We start from the raw sequence: 20,442 nt of genomic DNA on the forward strand, positions 1-20,442 counted from the left end.
ATTATTATTATTATTATTTATCTACATTTTTAAGTTGGGACGCATGGACTGATGAGAAGTTTTCACAACTTGGAATAATGAGTGACTCCTCCTGGATTCATCTTCATTTGGGGATTTAACAGTCGTTTGAGAAAAATAAACTTTGTATGGGACATTTCTCAAAAGCTATGGAGTTTGCTTTGCGAATTCACCTTTTTACAGCTTTTGTCTCTTGTATTAAGGTAAGCTCATTTTCATTTAAAAAAAAAAAAAACACTTTCTTTCATGTTATAGTCTGGCCATCTGTTGTAGAGCAGCTTTTATATTATATTTGATTTCTTTACAGGTTTATGCTCAAGTGGTACAACCTGCGAAGCATCCAGGTAGTAATGAATTTTTGCATGGGTGGTGTGATTGCTTTCATGTGTCCTAACTTAAATATGATGGCATTATACAGCTCTAAGGATCAGAAATATACATATATATATATATATATATACATATATAAGTGTTTCCAAATCAGATGTTGTTGATTTGTTTACTAACAGCAGTTGGGTTCATTATTTTCAATCTTTTAATCACTCCTAAATCCAATATGCAGTGCCAGGAAAATCAATTTTGAGCTTGATTGGAGAGGAGGGGGGAGGTGGGGGAGCTCTTTCTGGATGCTTGTTTACCCGTGAACTCTCCGTTCAGGCCTGCAGGTGTTGGCCACGGCCTCACATTACTGGCCTCTTGATGCTGTGGACGGAATCCATGAACTGTGGGACCAGATTGGAAACAGACCAGGTTATGTTAACGGAAGCAACATAAGTATGTGCATCTACATAAACAAGGGCTGCATATACTCATGGGAATGCACCACCTAAATGTCTTCGTCTGATTGCTCTCTGCATGGTCTTGAGCTGTTTTTCCACCACCCACCCTCCAGCCACAGCCATCATGCTTTTGTTAATGTGTTCAGGAGCTTCTGATTTATTACTGATATTGTAAAGCAAAATATCTTGTAATGTATAATTTGAATGCAGTAATTAAATTACAGTTTCCCATAATCTGGAGGTGGAAAAAAGTCTGACAAAATGTAAGGGAATAGATCATTATTCTGCATCTTTTTGAGAGCTCAAAGGCAGTTACATACTTCTTTCACATGCACTGAGACTTTTAGATTGATTGTATGTCTGATTTATCACTGAAATTATACAACAGGAAATGTAGTAACTTATGACTTAAATGCTGCAATAATTTACATACAGCATCCTATAATCTAGATGTGGTAAACGTTTGGCACAAATGTAAGGAGTAGATCATTATTCTGCATCTTTTTCTTCCACATGCATTGAGTGTGCAGCCATGTTGACTCTACACTGTAGTGCAATAAGTTATTTTAAAGGATTACATCAGACATCCAAAGTCAAACTAACTCAATTTTGGAAGTTAAAAAGGATTGGAGAAGCTTTTACTGGTAATTTTAAGCGACACTAACTTTGTAAGTTTTGTTTTGTAAGTTACAGAAACTTTCCTGATACTTTTTACTTGGTATTTTGTTTTCACAGTAGAAATAAAAATGACAAAATTAAGTAAGTGTCACTTAAAATTTACTAAAGCTACTTGATCAAGAATGTTTTTTAATTCACAAAACTGAGTTAGTTTGACTTAAAATGTTCGATGTTTTGAGTTAAATTAACTTCACGGTGTACATTAGTCAGTGCAAGTTGTTATAGACATGATAAAGTTGAAGAGGGATCGGGTATAGACTTGAGTAAGATGTGTGGCGTCACTCAGCAAACGTGTTTCAGCGCTGCCACTGTGCGCTCAGCTCAGCATCACTCTGTCTCATACCTGCACACCACGTCCCTCCCATTGTCCTCCTTTCACTGTGTGTGTCTTCTGTTGTGTCTATATAGGTGTGAATCACTGTTTCTCTCCGTTGTCTCTGTCCAGCTCTCAGAATCCACAACCACACTGTGCTCCCTTCCTCCCATAACTCTTCCTATGTGTATACCAATGACTCTGCCTACACTAACATTTCTGCAACAGTAGGTGAGAATCAATCACTCTCTGCTCACTGAAAATTCATTCGTGCATCACCCACCGCTCTCTGTTGTCCTCTCAAGCTCAGCATTTCACACTTTTTTCTCTTTGTTCAAATCTTTTGTCCGTGCAGCACAAGATGAGGAATTTGTGGTCTTTGGCTTTAGTCGATGCAGAACACTGTAAAACCTAACAGCAGTGGTTCCCAACCCAGCCCCCACTAGGGGTTGCCAAAGCTTTATAGGGGGGTTGCGAGGCCTTATTTATTTTAAGGCTTGAAAGAAAACAAAAAAAATACACACAGTAGGACTAAATCTCAGCATTTTGTTCATTTCTATGAAGAAAAGTAAAGTAAATTGTCTAATAGGACAACAACCAAGCGCCAAGGACAAGATAAAGATAATAAGTCTGTATTATTGTTACAAATATATTTAAAAAATACATAATACAGACAGAAAATTGTATAAAAAGTTCTCATAAACAGGAAATAATCTGCTCAAAATTTGTCTAAATCAGTAATTTTACAATAAACTTCTTGCAGTTACTGAGTTCATTATTTGTATAAATTATACATTACATTACATACATTATATTTTTAATAATATAGAATAAAATATGAAATATCCATAAAATATGTCAGTTTACTCAATGATAGAAAAAAGGTTGGGAACCACTGCCTGGCAGCGTATCTTAATGAAAGAAGTAAGTTAACGTAACTAAAAGTGTAGTCACCCATTGCCATGTAATAACTGTTAATGTATAACTCTGTTTTAACACATTTAAATATGTTTGATGAGGGTATTTTTATGTTCAATTAACTGAATGGATTTGGTACAATTAACTTAATTTATACCCAAATTACCTTAACAAGAAATACTCGAGTTGCTTGTACTCAAATAAAACATTTTTTAATGTTTAGATTAGTTTGCGTCAATTAACTTAAATGGTTAAATCAGTTTCCTCAAACAGTTTGAGTAACTAACTCATCAAGTTTTACAGTGAATCATAACATATCAACTGAAGTGACTCCGAAAGGCTTTTATTCTTTAAAAAAAGCTGTAAAACCCTCATGTTTATCAGCTGCAAAAAACAACTCATGATTTGTTGACTATTAAGGGACTTTGGGTAACTTGTTGGATGAACAGAGAAACATTTTGCACTGAAGTAGACCTCCTCGTCATTTTCAAACGAAATGATTTGTTGCTTTTCGTGCAGACATTGTTGAAGGAATGGTCAACAAGGGCATCTTTCTGAATGGAGATAACGGCGGCACCTTTCTCCACTTTGGAAACTACCAGAACTCTTGCATTAGTGACCCTACTTTTTGTGGTCCTGAGGGTGAGTGCGCTGTAGTTTATGCACTTTGGCACATTTCTGTCTCTTTGCTTTAATGGCTGCAAGTAATTTTGTGTTTTCATCCATTTCTCCAGGGATTACCTTCTCCTTTTTTTGGAAAAACCACGAGCCAGAGTCCCGTTTTGCCATAGCCTCTGGAGGGAAAGTTATCTCCAACGGCTTCTCAGTCTACAGCAATCCCTACGGAGGATATGTGGAGTTTTACACTCGAGGCAACAACCACAGATGGAAGGCCAACATCGTAGTTCCAGGTATTGTGAATGAATTACGCAGTTTTCTTTTAATTACATTTCCCATAAGCACCCTAGAGGAATATATTTTGGTCTTGTAAATATATAGAATTTTTGTTGTTGTTTTGTTTTCAACCATAAATTGCATGGTTTGGTTAAGTGAAACCAGATGCTACCACAAGGACTCGATTTGGCAAGTTAAAGGATGAATTTAATAAAAACTTTTAGCAGTATTACAAAACATACAATTATCATAGACCCGTAATGAGATGTGGTCACTTCCCTTCTAAAATACAACAATGTTTGGTGATCAGTAAAGGTCCAGTTGGATGAAATCTGAAAAAGTGGGACCAATACCTTTTTATTCAATTTTGAATATAAAAATATATATTTTAATGAGATGAAGCAATCTGGTAAACGGTTTTGACAAAATAAAGAAAACAGCTCATGAGGCTTAATGTTATGTGAAACTTTTATAGATCAGTATTTTGTTCTCAGATGACTTCTGTCATCTTTGTTTTTGCTGCAATTACTCAAGGTTGTGTTCACGGGGCGTCATAACTCAATTTTGATTGAGTTACAGAGGATCAAACGTCATCTGGTTCTTATACAGTGTGACGTGTTGCAGTTTTTCAGGACAATTCTTTGTGTGAGGAGAAACCTTTGAGGTTGATACGTTAAACCTCGAGCTGCCCTTAGACCCCACGAAGGCAGACGAATGTTTAATACATAAAGAGGTGAAAGAGAGAGTTAGTGGGAGTGGTTTTTAGCACATGTGGTTTATATTCCAACCACAAATGAGATGTGTTTTGGTTGTTTTGCTCTTCTGGCAGAAGGGCTTTCAGTTAATGTTTTGTCTTCTGGGACTCTCTTTATTGTCAATTTTCTGAAGAGCAACAAGGGGAAGAAAGTTCATTGTATTGTAAAATTGACTGGAAAGAGCTTGCAGGACCAGAACAGACTCTGGCCTTGTGGTCTTGTGGGCACACTGGATTTATGAGTATCATAAAATAACAAAGACTAATGACTATTTTGATTATTAATGAATCATTTTCAGCGATTTTTAACTTAACTTTGATTTCTCACCAAAAACCTGCATAACTAATGCCATTCCTGTCAGCCTCAGTTGTACTGCATGTTTAATGCTATATAGCTAACATTAGCATGCTAAAACGCTGAACTAACTATAGATAACGATTGTTTCTATATCTATGATTATACCTGCTAAACGTTAGCATGTTTGCATTGTTATCGTAGCTTGTTAGCATGCTGACATTGAGCTCAAAGCACTGCTATGCCTCACAGAGCTGCTAGCATAGCTTCAGACTTCTGGTTCAACCAAAATCCAAATATTTCCTTTTTCCAGCTTCTCAAATATAACAATTTGTTTCCTTTCTTTGTCACATATACATAATCCATAGACAGTAAACTGAATACAGTTCTGTTTTAGACTGTTGTTTGGACAAAATAAGCAATTTCAATGCACCATCACCTTATACAAAAGGCATTTTCTATGATTTATCATCGATAATTCAAGAAAATAATTTGCAGATAAATAGATAATAAAATAATTTGTTGTGACCCTAAAAAACCTGGACGTAAATGTTCCACTATGTCACTATCAGCTTCATACTAATATCTGTATTTCTTCTTCTTTCACCCATTCTTGCATTGTCTGCAACTTTCACAGTGCTTATTTTGAGAAGCTGCATACATTACTGATCCAGCTCAGTGCCTGAATTGACCAAAAAAGGTGCCAGTACCCTAATTCAGTAACAGTAACCTTAAACACAACCCTAACCCTAAACAACAACTCTTTTGGCGTTTTTTTAAAATACTTTTTTAACATGGACATTTTCAGTGCTGTTTTTCTCAGCGTTAAGCAAGCTGTGTTTACATGGAGACACAGTTACGCAGGCGTTTACGAATACCAAAGCAGCACTGCTGTACACAGGGTTTTAGAAATATCCAGAAACTGAAATTGGTAGGTGGATTTTGGGGCATCAAAACATCTAAATAAAGTTGTGTTTAGGCAATTATTTCACAACTTTTATTGTATACCCCTTGGAAAAAATACTGAGGTCCATACCTCGGTAACTCCAGTAGTGGGCCATGTTCAACAAGAAGTATACACTGAATATAATATGATATATCCATCAAAATATGTAACTTAATCAGTTTACTCATCGATAGAAAAAGGGGTCCCATTAAGAATAAAAGTTGGGAACCACTGCATACATCATATATTCTGTATAAATATAACACGTTTCCTCCTTCAGGACCTTTCTGGACCCATGTTCTCTTCACATGGACGAAAACGGATGGTCTAAAGGTCTACATCAATGGGACCCTCACCGCTAACGACCCAGCCGGTAGCGTCTCAGAGCACTACGGTGACCCCTACCCCGACCTCGTCATCGGGACTGGCAACGACAGGACGTATCGTCACTACGTCACGGGGGCCTTCGATGAGTTCGTCATCTGGGAAAGGGCCCTTCCACCTCGCGAGATCTTGCTCTACTACGCTGCCGCCATAGGTTAGGACAATCCCGTTCTGTTGGAAAAGTATTTCCTTCCCTTCTCCCACTCTGGCACATGTCGTATCTATTATAATGATTCCCTCCCTCTTGACTCCACTCTGAGGAAACAGGGGTTAAAAAGCAATTTCCGTGCTTGTTCTCACATTCCAGCCACAGCCTCATGAATAACAAGATGTTTTTTAAAAACCCATACAAATATACTCCCTCTCGTGACCTTTCACTGTATAAGTGTTGTGGCTCACATAGTTCTGCCTTTTAAGTATTTATAAGAGTTGCAGAGGTATGTTGGGTTGCAGGGGGCAGATCATTTGGATTTAATGTGACAGGTTAAAACCCCTCCAGACTCTTGGCTGTTTACCTCCTTTATATATAGCCATAAATGGATAAAATAACATGTTGACATTTATGAAGTAGTAACCAAAATATTCTGTTGTGTTATAATCCATAATAACAAATTACATGGTAGTCTGAGAAATGTTCAAAACCTGTTGAAATGTACCTTTTTTAAGCCAGTAGACTGTAAAACCACATAATCTCATTTAACTGTCGAAACTAATAACATTGCCAATTTTAAGTAGAACAAACTCAGTTCATAAGTTACAAAAACATTCTTGATCAAGTTGCTTTAGTGATTTTAAGTCATTTTCATTCATCAAGAATCTTTTTAACTTAAAACCTAGAGTTTGTGTTGCTTAAAATGTTCGATGTAAACAATCTCATACTTCTACTTCCTGCAACTGGTCCAGAACGCCGCAGCCAGGCAGGTACAGGTACTCGGAAGAGGGACCATATTACACTTATTCTGGCCTTTCTCCGCTGGGTGCCAGTACGGTTCAGAATTGATTTAAAGGTTCTCCTTTTTGTCTATAAATGCCTTTATGGCCTGGACCGCCTTCCTATATTGCAGACCTACTAACCTTTTATTCTACATCCAGTTTTCTTAAGGTCAGCTGACTTGGGGTGACTGTCCCCTTTGCCGTTGCTGCCCCTCAGACCAGTCAAAACTCACAATATTTGAGAAGGTTTCTCATTATTTTGAGATTCTAAGTCAATATTTCTCATTATAACGACTTAGAGGATCCTTTTTTTTCCCGTCACATTGGTGGAAATGAACTTCCATACAGCCCGGACAGTATTATAATACAGTTACAAATACAGGAATAATATAACAATGAATGAACTCTACTCATGATACCACCTGACGTGATTTCATAGTCCAGTTTCCATGTTAGTTTTTCATCTACTAGGAATTAGAAAGAGTTATTTCGGTGTTGTCAATGAATATTTTGGCTTTTTTTTTGTATATTTTTAATTTTTGTTGCTAAATATCATAAAATTCAATGTATTTATGTTTAGAGAGCAAGCGACTGGCTGCAAGTTTGCAATATCGACGCCGCTGGAGCTTCAACCGCTCACAATGCATGAAGCATAAAGTGCACACTGCCTTATTTCTCCTCCGAAGTCGTTACCAAAAGCAATATATTCCACAGACCATTACCAGACGCAAAGAGCCTGACTGTTATGGTTACAGAAAAATATTTTTACTTCTCCAGAGCACACATATAAAATGTTGCATTGAACCAAAGAAGAGCAGGAAAGGTTCAGACTGATACCTCCCATGGACGTCCATATATGGCCATTTTTGTGCTTGCAAGTTAGTGCTGTTTTCATTAAATGACAAGCAAAGACATAAAAATGTATCTTACCCTTGTACAGAAGCTAGTGGCAGAGTATTATGTGGTTGATTATCCCAGTTTTGTGGAGGTTGTAATCTATCCCGTCTTTCATGACTTGGCATGGTCTGGCCTCATAAACTCTAAGCTGTATGTTGATAAAATCCAGCTACATTACGGCAGCTCTGCCTGCTCAGGTTCAACAAAGGACCAGATGACGGAGTAACAGAAAAGCCTCTTAAATGCCAAGCGAGGGCTATCCAGACTAGAAAAAATTTAACATAATCTAAAAGTCTCAAATATATGTTTTTCTTCTTGTTCCTATAGTTAGATGTTTGATCTCCACTGTGCAGAATGATGTAGACTAGAAGGATGTTTTCGCATTCGTCTGCAGAAGGTTGCATATTCATAGATTCTGTCATTTTTAATCATGGAAGAAGGAGTAGACTTTTTAACGGTTTTATTGTAGAAATTATACTTTTTTGTGGGGGAAAAAACATATCAGCAGGGTTTGGAGGGTTACTTTAAAAATGTAAAAATTAGGGCCTGAGCAGTGACCGCTCATGGCACTTGGTACAAAATGGAATGGTACGAGAAATGTACATATTAACCACGGCCCCAAGACACATACAATCGCCATGTATAAAAAAAACTTCTGCACCTATATATCTTGTCTAAATGTGCTCCCATACCCTCAACCCAACAGGAAGTCGGACATTTTGAATTTAGTGTCAAATTTTGCCGCCATTTCTGCAATTTCTAGGCCTTTTGTTATAAAAAACTCCACCAAGAGAATTCGGATTGATGTGAAATTTGGTGAGTAAACTATAAAGAAATCCACAATGAAAAGTTATCAAAATCTTGAGGCTTCGTCAAACGGGGTAAGCGTGGTGTGGCGTCAAAAATTGAGACTTGATTGATTTGACAGTATGTTGTTATGTACAGTGTACATTATCCAACCTGCACCAAACTGCTCATGTTTGATAAGAGTACTGACCTGAACACATCTACATACAAATATTTATCATAGCGCCACCTACTGGTAAGAGGAAATAAGCCTTATATGGCAATAATCATGTGATTTCCATTAAATTTGCGTCAGCACACCCCGAGGTCTTGTCCCATTACTCCCCAAGCCTGCATATTTATTTAGTGTTTATTTGTATGAGGACAAGTATGTAGCATAAACAAATGGCACACAACATAGCATTTATAGCCAAAGCTAATTTGCACTCCTCGTCCCTGGATGAGCCTTTAAAATACATAAAATGTCAACAAATACACAAAAGACCGTCCAAAACAAACTGAACAATAAGTATGCACATTAAAAAAGAAAGAACTCAGCAAGAGAGTAATTAAAATGCCATATGCACCAAATAAATCATGAATACATGACTGATCCTTCTTCAAAAACTGTTTGAGGTTCAAGCGATTCCAGTCAGGATCCACTTTGAGTTCTGTAGGTAAAGAATTCAACATTGTATTCCCCAGAACAGAAAAAGTTTGTCCAGTCCAGTACGATTCCTGTTAAATGCTCCACATATTACTGAGCCTGAATCTCTGAGTGGAACCACAAGGTCACTGAGCACCCGGAGAGCCTGGTAGGCATTTATAGATCAGTTTATGATGAGCAAATTCAACAAGATTATCTAAACTTAACATATTTAATTTCCCAAGAACATGGCAAAGATGTGATCTTATCGGCTTCCTGCCCAAAATCTGGATTGCTCGATTGTATGTCATCATAATATCAGACGCAGATTATTGTTCCAAGCATGTGTATGTATGTATTAATACATGTCTGGAGGGGGTCTTTAAGCCTGTCACCAGTGTGGTTCCTCTGTATTGTCTTTTCTAGGTCAGGCCATAGTTTCTGCCACAACACCCCAGGCCTCCGAAGGAATCACTTCAACTACGCCAACAGTCGTAAGTCAACTAAAACAGATGTGATAGCTGAATGTAATTGTTTAAACCACATGTGTGAATCATCGAAGTTTTCGTTACAAATACAGCATTCACATCGAAGTGGTATGAAAAATGTGTATACAGTTTTGAGGCCAAAATATACACAAACGTGTGTGCTGCTCGAATCAATAGAAAAAAAGCATTTAGGTGCATGCGTGAGTTCATTTCTTATTGAGCTATCGTTTCCTTTTGAAGACAGAGGAGCTGGGAGAAAAAAAGGATATTGAGAGCACATGTGAACAGACTTGTCCTGTTTATTAAAGGGCTTTGGAGGTAGAAAACGCATAAAGAAATCGAAGAAAGTGGAGACAGATGCTCAACACTACGCACAGAATAGCTCCCTATAGAGCAATAAGCTGAAAAGAGAATTTCCCAAACTCAAGCTATCAGTCACCGAACATCCTGTGTGCGTTGGAACTCGCTACCTCCTGATAGTAAACTTCATTTGATGCCTGATGTGTTGTCTCCCCAGACAGCCACCGTAGTGAGTCCTCCTATCGTCATCAACCAGGGTGACCTGGTCCAAAGCTCCCAGGACCCGCAGTCCATGCCTGTGTTGGGCTTCCTGAAGGCGCTGCCCAATAGGACCATTCCTCACAACACTGCCAACAACCTCACACAGGTTTTAGGAGCACACACACACACACACACAATGCCCACCCATGTGCACATGATGCAACAGTTCCGTGATGTCCGTTTTCTTCCACCCAGGCTTTTCTCAAAAGTGTGGAAGAAGTGCTGTCCTCTCCTGGCCTGCCAGAGGTAAATGAGTTCACACTGTTGTTGTGCAATGTTCAAACATGACATAATGTTAACATATGCAATTTGGTGAATACTTTAATCCAAGGCACTTAAGAAATCCACGAGTATGAGATTTTAACACCGCATATTTCTTTGGCACAAGTGGTGCCAGCAGCAATAACAGTGCCTGGCAGTGTACCCGCACAGGATTACAGTATGCAGTCAAATACTGGGGTGTAAATTGTATAAGACAGCACCGCTGCCTGCGAGGTGCTCGACAACAACAATGCTTTGAATGTAAATGCACAGCTTCCTGCTCAGTACGCTCGTCTTGGCCCTAATCTCCAGGCTCTTATATGCAAACATGCTGCTGCCAGAAGAAAGACGGTCTGAGCAAGAGTCTGTGGTTTCAGTGCATTGAGTGTGCAGAACAAGCATGCCTGTTTTTGTAGGAGCAAGCTGAAACAGATGTTCAAGTCAGAGAAAGCATAACTTGGACAGTAGATACAGTGTTCGGTAAATTCCCCCTGCGATTATCTCCTCTGATCAGATCAAGAGACTTTGAATGTAATACGCGCTGTGCCATCATTGTTAGACGTATAAGATTAAGAGTTCAAACTCTCTAAATTCACACCAAAAAAAAAAAAAAAAAGCCAAGACAAAAAAACGCCATGACAGCATTTAAATAAATTAAGATATTATCTTAAAATTTCGTGAGAAACTTTGCATTGAAAGTAGCAATGGCTTACTGAATGTACATTCACATACTGAACATATAGTATATTTATTTTACAAATTATGCATGACTGATAAAAATGTCAAGTACCCTTTGCAGTACTCCAAAGTGCCTCTAGGGGTACACGTACTCCCATTTGAGAAACACTGATCTAAAACTTTATGTACGTTTCATTTAATTCAGTTTAATTAAATGTGTATGAATGCAAATAAAAGCCTCATATTTGTAGCTAATGTTAAAGAGAGACTATGTAACCTTTGAGAGGGCAAATAAATCATGAATCTACTTAAAGGTTTTACCGCCACAGCGTTAGGTAGGCCATTATTGTCAACAGACTTTATAACTCTTCTCCACTTGTGCTACTGTTACATAGCTTAGCATTATAGCTAAATGCTATAAAAAAGTAGTTTAGCATTAAACACAAAACAAAATCTATTATCTAATACTTCCCTAAAAAAAAAAAAATATTATGGTTTGCCCTAATTTTATAAATATTAAATTTTTTAATCACTTCAATTTACTGTATTGAGTAAATCCACTTTTTTTATTCAAGGCAACACAATTTTCTAAATTTCTTTTAAAATTTGAATTAAAAAAAAAAATTTTTAATTTACTAAAAAAGTGTTTTTTTAATATTTACTGACAATAAACCTGATACAAAAAATACTGTCAAAACATTTATTCAAAAACACAAATCATATAAAACTGCAGTTCAGCAACATGTTCATAATTTAACAGTCACTGAATCATCTGAAAACTATTATTTGTTTATTATACATCTTTTTACTTTACCCCCCATAAAGTTTAAGGACTCACAAAAGACAGTGTTAAGTAAAGTAAAAGTTTTAAAAGAATGATCAAAATCAAAGCACAAGCAGGAGAGATATCCTGACTTTACGCCAGACATGTGGACCAACAAAATCAAAAAAGACTTGCGACATGACTTGTTTAGCACCAATGACTCGTGACTCCACTTGGACGAGAGCCTTTGGACTTGAAAATACTTGATACCCTCCCAAAGATTATTTAAAAAGTGTGCCACGAATGAATTCATTTCCCTGAATCAACTAACATTAACGTCATTCGTTCCCAGCATTTGATGCTTAATTCCCTAAACCTGAAAAAGAGCATACATGGTCATATTAAGATATTATTACCCTGTTGCTATAATAGCAGTAATTTTGGCGTAGAGAGCATAATTACTTGTTTAGGACTCTTAACTCAAACTTTTGGACTTCAGACTTGACTTGGGACTTGAGACAACTTGTGACTTCTGCTATGGGTTAAGCTCCTTAAACACTGGATTTTGCCTTCCTGTCTGATAAAAGTCCACATTTTTAAAACTTGCCCATTTGTAACACAGTCTTTCTGTTACAAATGTGAGATTACCCTGACAACATCATCACAGTTTATTTTCTTAGACTTTGTAAAACTCCCTCCCCTTGAACTACGAAAGACTTTTATTTAACCAGGTAAAAAAAAACAGTTGAGATAAAATATCAGTGGTGACCTTGCAAAGAATGCAACAAAGCTTCACGTGGACTACACGTACAACTACATACATATTAAAACTAAATATTACAAGACAATACGTTACAAATAATACAGGCATAGATTACCGTTATTATGTATTATTGCAAGAACATTTTATATTAAAAACTTCAGTTCCTTTTTATTTTAAACTGGTTCGAGAGACAAGGTAGGCTGTTCTAAACTGCAGCTCGTTCCAAGACCAAGGGACGTAGTAAAAGCCTGTTGTTGGATTTATGATAAATACACATTCAGAGCTTATAAAAGCAGGTGTACAATACGCAGTGATGCATCCTGCAGCCTGAGTTAGAAATATATTTCAAAGCAGCATGAGAAAGTGGGTCAAGTGAGGCCAAAGTAAAGCTGTAAATGGTTGAGCTGGAGGTAGAAATAGGCCTGTAACCAGCTGTTTTATGTCAGGATGGAGAAAAAGAAGACTTTAACTTGTTTATGAAACCGGGCCTGGACGAAAGCAACCAATCAGAGCCGAGAGATGTTTCTGGACCCTGGGAATGACCCTTCAACCCAAAGCATCTTTATATCTTTGTCCAGGCCCGGTGGAGTGCTAGCACGAGCCAGAGGAACCTGAGTTTAGTTACCTACTGCAGCTTTAAAATGAAGATTTTTGAAGTATTCTTCATGGCAACTAAAGCAATTGGTGAACATGTTTTCTGTTGGGTGGTTGTTCAGCAGCAGTCCACCCCTGTGGTCAGCGGGCTGATCAAGACAGTGGACATAGTGATGGAACATATGGTGACTAACCTGGAGCCCAGCCGGAGCTCTCTCATCTCCCTGGGTGGAACATCTTTTGTTGCAGGTCAGTGTGCTGTCAGCTCTCCATAAGGTGACTCACTGTTTGTAGTTTGTGTGGTTGGGGTAGGAGGAGCTGACATCATTAGTTTTCTTACTCAGAGGGCAAATGCGGGTCAGATAAGCCGAGGTCAACCCCCTCTCACGGGTGTGGGTCTCTTTTTTTTTTGTGTGTGCATAATATTTTGTTTGCCACTAAGCATGCTGTCTCCCAAGGGTGGCCTCACATCTTTTATCCCCACCCCTGATAAAGCAGTTTTCTCTGCCTTTCCACAGATTACTCTCTGATGAAATTCCCACAGAACTACAACCTGTCGCATTACCGCTTTCCCACAGAGGGCAAAAACTACATCTCCGTGCCCGGAGAGGCTTTCACCATGCAGTGTAAGTGCAAATATGTACAAAAAGCAGACCTAGCTTGAGGATTGTGTGCAGGAAAGGTAGTAGCTTCTCTGGTCCAGTGTGAATGCTGCACATTAGTGGTGTTCTGATTCTGCCAGGAGAAAATTGTCCAGCTGGGCGGCTCTTGTTATTGGCCTGTAATTTATTATGCTAAGATTTAAGGCCACTAACATAGCATATAGTGTAGGACAGCAGTGCCATGAGAGCTTTTGTGTGACTTTATGGCGCACCGTAGAAATCCAGCTATGACTTTAATGTTGGCAGTTACCCTTTTATTCAAAACAGAAAGAGTGAGAGAGAGAGAGCACTTTCTCTCCACTTTCCCCTGTCATTAAAAAGAATGGACTCACATAGCGGAGTGAGGGGGAGCAGTAATTACGGCGGGCATTAAAACTTTCTTTGTTTGACTTCGTGTTCAGGTCAGATTCCCTTGGCTCCACCTGGCCTGCTAGATGCACCGTGTTGCCATACAATCACCGGAGTAAACTGCTTTAATAACTCATTAAAGGGCTGTTATCAGAAATGGAATATATGTTATTGCTTGACACATTAGAGCCAGGACCAAATTAACTCAAAGCACCGAATACCTGGCTGTAGGAAAAGGCCCCGAGGGGAGGTTTTATATCCTAATTAAGTAGAGAGAGTGCTACACATTGGTGTTTTTGGATGCTTTATTATATTTTTTTATGTTGTACAAGCAAACTGGCCACCTTGAGATCCTTTGGGACTTGCTAGGGGGGGGGGATGCATTCTGTCGAAATTATTTCTTGGAAGGTTTAAAAACTCTCCCGCAGCATACAGCAGAGCTTTCGTTGTCACAGTCAGTGGGGCCCGGGTAGAGGGCCTTTGAAAGGAGGAACAGGACCATTAAGGATTTCCTCCAATTTTACTGTTTATCTTTCAGTATCGAGGTGGGACCGAGCTGGATGATAGGTCAGATTAGGGGAGGGGGGGGGACCTGGACCTCCTGCTCTCCTGGTGAAGTCATGTAGAGCTTTCATAAGGTTTCCCAACATCCACGTGGTTTGCGGCCCTCTCCCTTTCACCCTCGTGCGAGTATACGGCCGTCCTATTAGCCGGCCGGTGCCAGCGTGCGCCGGCAAGGCAGCGTTAATTAACTTCCCTCCTTTGTGAGCATTTTAGCAGCTCTGCACTACATTCACAGCCCACTGCCCGATGCCGTTCAACTACTGTGTGTTGTTTTCTTTTCCCTCAGCTCAAACCACCATCGTCGGCCTCTTCTACCACAACATGCACAGCTACTACAAAGAGATCAGCCCCGTCAAGACCAGGTAAGAGGATGGGAAGACACCCAGAAGTGGGTTAAACTGACATTGCACCTAGTCAGAGGTGGCAAAAGTACACATTCTTTACTCAAGTAGAAGTACAGTTAGAGGCTAAAAACATCCCTTTCGGAAACAAGCCAAATATTCTTAAATATAATAAATCATATTGAGCGAAAATCAATTCTTAAAACTAGCATAAAATCTAGCCACTGAAACACTATAATAGGCCTTAAAACTAAAAGAAAAATGCAGAAAATAGGAAGCAAGTTGTGCTTATTAAAAGCAATGAAAACTCAGTTATTTAAGCTTCTTAAAATAAGTGTTTTCATCACTTTTTTTTAGCTAAATCTAAGAATTTGTACTGTAATCTAATAATTAGCAATAAAATCTTATAATAAAACACAATTTCTTCAAACAGCATAATAAAAATACTTTGTGTTAAATGGAGGAACCAGAAGCATTCTTGAGTTTACTTGACTCTACCCTCCACTACACCTCTGCACTGTAGCTCTCTTACAGTCCAACAGCTAACTAGCTAGCTGACCTATTTACCAGAATAGTAAACAGCATCAAGAACAGATAATAAGTGGTGAAGCCCCACCTCTTCCTTAATTTGATTGGCTGTCTGGGCCAAGTGTGACAGTGACAAGTGGTGCGACTCCGCGCCTTGAAAGGTTGAAGATATTTTAACTTTCATACGCGTCTAAAAACTGCTAGAAAATACCAAGTGCACCTTGCCATAGGTCAGTGGTTCCAAAGCTTTTTCATTAAGGGACCCCTTTTCTATCATTGTGTGACGTGACAACCCCTGACTGGTAAAACGAGTGATTTGGAGGAAGCTCAAGCAAAATATTTGCATCAGAGTTTTAATTTTCCTGATATTTTCAGGTACTTTTCATATAATTGACTTTTTCTTCTACACCTTGGCCATTGTATCAACTGAATGCTTTTCTAATGCAGGATGTGGCGGTTTAGCAGAGAATCAAGTGTTCATGACTTCACAGTTTGAATCTTAAATATTCATCTAAACTTCCTGGAAATTAACAAAATGGCGAGATGATATACCCTACTCTGAAGTATTTTCACAGTTTTTCTTTACCACCCCTTAATATCAAGAAGGCCTCGCGACCCCCGGTAAAGGTTTGGCGACCCCTAGTGGCCGTAGAAAACAATGGTTTTACAGGTGGCGTGATTACACTGTGTAATGATTCAGCTTCTTTACTCATGTAAAAGTGAAAAAGTACAGGCTCTGAAATAGTATATATATATCATGTTACATCTGTCGTGTGTGATATGCATGTTGGGAAGGTGTGCAATGATGCAAATAATAATAATAATAAAAATAATTCCCTTCAAATTCCATTAAAAACTGATAGTGCACAATCCTGTTTTAAATGTTAAGTAGGAGAAAGTACAGATATTTGTGTAAAAATGTAAAAAAGTTGTCAGAAAAATATTATAAATCCATCGTAAGTTTTGTAAAAGTTTAGTTAAAATCATCAAATATGAGTTGAAGCTATTCAACAACAACAACAAAAAAACCCATGTTTCTCTATTTGTACTTCCTGTGTGGGGAATCGGGTCCGCTTGAGTTAATGCGCCCCTGCTTCCTGAAGCACAGAACGGCTGAAGCCTGGGGCCAGAGCCTTATCTGTCCTCTTTCGCCTATCTCTAATCTCGCCACTCAACCTCCACTGACTGATACACCCTGCTATTAGCTCTCCATATCCATTCACCCATTCACCACCACCCCCCACCTCCTCCTCCCTTCTCCCTCTAGGTTAACGTCTCATCACTGGAGCAGCTTGTTCCACTCGTGCTGCAGTGTTTATTTATACCAAATAGCGATTAAGCAACCTGCCCCCCCCCCCCTACTTTGTACAAGTTAAAGAACAAAATGTAAAATATGTGACAGTGCATTTGGACTGCGGCCCGACTCCCCTCTGCGGGTGAGAGCGTCCCCTCTGTATTATGATAGAGAGGTGCTGCTTGTGTGATCCCACTGTCACATATCAGGTCGCCTTGAAAAACTATTGATGCAGTGCTGCTGCTGTCAGCATGATTAATTATATAGACAGATGATCAAAGTCCCACTTGAATGCTACTGCTGTGGGCCCGTGTGTAACACTTACGCACCGATGTGAGAGCCAGGTTATCTGTTGATGTCTCTCTTTCTTTTATTAACTCTTATTTGTTTGTATATATAAATCTTCATTAAACAAAACGTCAGTCAGTACAGATAGTTAAGAAGAAGTCTGACAGAAACACACCCTCCTACACAATCTTAAAGGACCCCTTTTCTATCATTTAGTAAACTGACTAAGTGACATATTTTATGGATATATCACATTATATTAAAAACTGTACAATGAACCCAAATAGTAAAATCAGTAACAGCAAGAAATTTGTATAAAACAAGTGATTTGGATACATTTTTAACAGATTATTTCCTGTTTAGGGAACTTTTTATACAATTCTCAGACGTTTTATGTATTTTTTTGATCATTTTTAACAATCATACAGACTTAAAAGGCTGCTTACTTGATTCTTTTGTGACATAATAGGTGTTTTCTGAATTTACTATGCATTTACATGTCTTCACAGAACTGGACCAAATACTGAGACATAGGCCTACTGTGTACTGTGACCCCCCATGAAGCTTTGTAATATAATATTACATTCTGTCACCTTCCATGGAGCCCGCCATGTTGAACCGCCATGTTTCTACTGTAGCCCAGAATGGACAAACCAAAGACTGGCTCTAGATAGGGTCTTTCGCGTCTCCAGTACAACAAGTCGGAAAACCAAACTCTAGCCAGGTTAGCTATTAGCCACTGTTAGCAATACCAGTTGATAACAACGCATTACGCTGTATTTTGCTCAAACAAATATTTCCGCAGACAGAAGTTGGACAAAAAAGACAAAAAAAAAAAACCATTATATTTCTAAAACGTTCATTTAGAAGCAAGGAGCAGCCATCTTGGAGGTGTTTCCGTCTTTTCTAGTTAGAAATCCGACTTCAGGGGGACGTTCCAGTTTAAAGTATTGACTGGGAACTCAAAAAGGTGTCAAAAAAATGTTTAAAAATGCTTCTTTTTTGCTTCTTTTCCTGTCTCTTAGGATTAACGAAGCAGCCGATTACAAGGATCACAAGATCCAGGTAGCGAGCTGTCTCATCTCTCTGAAAGTGGAGCCGTCACCGGCCCTATCCATCAACCTCTCCGGAGCGCCACTCATCAAGATTGTCCTCACCCACATCCTGGTAAGAACCCAATACAACAAGTTCCAGTTTCCGCTTATTTAAGGGCCGATTTCTGTGTGAATCAGCAGCCGTACTGGGAAAGTAGTGCTTTTCCAGTTGGTCACAGTTGCTGGGCGTGGGACACCCACCTTATCAGAGGGAAAGAGAGGGCACAGCTTGTGGCTACAGTAGCCGGATCTCCCCCCCATACTCCCCTCCTTCGTATTAAATCTATCAGCTCTATTTTTGGGCGTCCTCTTATGTAAGAAGATGAGTGTCTATCTACCGAGCGAGGGGCCGGTTTGCAGCTGGGTTGCTCACCAGCACACAGAGCGGAGCCTATTTTGGTTTTCATTAGCCTGCCTAAAGTTTTCCTCGCGGAGCATGTGGCTTCCAGAAAGCAAACTGATTATGGACATTTGAACTGCAGGCTTTTAAGGCGCTTTTGAAAGGGAACAATAACTTTCTTTTATGAACAACATATTTTTTTCGCTTTTGCTGCTTTATGGCAGAGAGGGGGGGCCGTGCCAGTTTTCCATGGGAAATGCAGTTGAAAAAGCTCATGATGAAAATTAACTGAAAAATGTGTATCGCATTAGGGTTGTTTCCCTGTAAAGTCAGAAATGTGGCAGCAAGCTTCGCAGCCATGTGTATTTTATTTATTTTTTTTATACATTTTTTGCACATTGACAGGATTTTTGAAGTCATTCTTTTCATCTTAATAAACCGTGTTAATAGCCTATTAGACGATCATACAATAGTATTAATGAGGCAGTAACAAAACCAGTTTACTAAAAACCCCCAATAATGCAACTCTCACAAGAACTATTCAAATTCTATTGAATCACGTTTATTTCTCTCAAATGAAAGCCATGCAAGCTTTATGAAACCATAGCAATATTGCTTTTTGTTTGCCTCCATTTTTCCCCTGGTGAAATAAATGTTTATGCTGCAATTATCTGGCTTGGTTCCTGCGACAATGATTACTGTGTTTGTTTTAGCGGACACCATGGGAAAGGGCTTATAATCTCCTTTGTTACGGGAGTGCTGGAGATGCTCACCAGCTCTGCTGTCTGCAAGGTGCTTTTCTATTTTATTGCCTTTACCACTCACGTAAGGATAAATCAGGTTTCTTACATTCTTTCCCCTCCACCCCGTTACAAAATAAGCTGTTATTACTAACGCATACTGATTGGAGCGGACCGTGCCAGCGCTTTTCAGCTTAACTTAGGCCGCATAGCTCGGACGATGATTTATGTTTAGGACCTGCATTTGGCAAGCGGTGCTTTTGGCTGTCCAGGAAAAAAGGGTTGTTTTGCTATAACTGGTTTGCTGTAGTTGGATTTAGTCAAAAAGTGACTATTTTTGGAGTCTTAATGTCTTTGGCAACTGATGGATACTTATCACCTCCCCAGCTCGGAGGCAGGGAGGGCGGCTCGCGCGGTATGTGGCAGACCTTTTCCCGTCATTGTTTATGTTGCCCTTTACTTTTCTGCACAAGTTAAACCTTAAAGATGTCGTCTCTCGTGGCACCGGTTCAGCAAGGGCGAGATTTGCGACCGACCTCTCTGTTTATCCTCACAGTGTAGACAAGCAGCCAGTGACTTCATTAAAACCTAGCAGGGGGCGTGGGGGTGAGTGTGTCAGCTTTTCTCATCTGTCTTTTCATGCTGTCATGGTTACAACAAGTCCTGTGCGCCATCACTTGTGCTGTACAATTGCCTACTGTCGTGGCTCGGACCCAAATGTCATCCATTTCCCTTATCTGACACCTGCCGTGATAAAAAAAAGCATTGTACGGTGGATTGATGGAGTCACAAAGAACCTCGTGTAATGGCAGGTACTGCTCACTGAAGGTCAACGCCATGGTGGTGGGAGTCTGAGTGACCTCGCCGTCTTTGATTGATGCCCTCGGAGTACGC

The 20,442-nt window shown here is 39.2% G+C and overlaps 1 protein-coding gene across 2 annotated transcripts in view; it reads left to right on the forward strand.

Moving 5' to 3' along the window:
• Positions 1-6: 6 nt before the first annotated feature.
• adgrd1 (adhesion G protein-coupled receptor D1) overlaps positions 7-20,442 on the forward strand; it is a gene marked incomplete at its 3' end in the record, with an annotated part of 41,204 nt that continues 20,768 nt past the window's right edge. Inside the window, 13 exon segments of one of the 2 annotated variants that reach the window (XM_035658312.1) lie at positions 7-221; positions 326-362; positions 676-792; positions 3,226-3,348; positions 3,441-3,617; positions 5,876-6,133; positions 9,668-9,735; positions 10,247-10,396; positions 10,486-10,536; positions 13,472-13,598; positions 13,868-13,975; positions 15,210-15,285; positions 18,400-18,541. In XM_035658312.1, the coding sequence (XP_035514205.1) occupies positions 147-221; positions 326-362; positions 676-792; positions 3,226-3,348; positions 3,441-3,617; positions 5,876-6,133; positions 9,668-9,735; positions 10,247-10,396; positions 10,486-10,536; positions 13,472-13,598; positions 13,868-13,975; positions 15,210-15,285; positions 18,400-18,541 (1,509 nt within the window). 2 annotated transcript variants of the gene reach the window in all.

Source organism: Morone saxatilis, unplaced genomic scaffold (genome assembly GCF_004916995.1).
Source record: "Morone saxatilis isolate NCDOM2014 unplaced genomic scaffold, NCSU_SB_2.0 Contig16, whole genome shotgun sequence".
Lineage (NCBI taxonomy): Eukaryota > Metazoa > Chordata > Actinopteri > Moronidae > Morone > Morone saxatilis.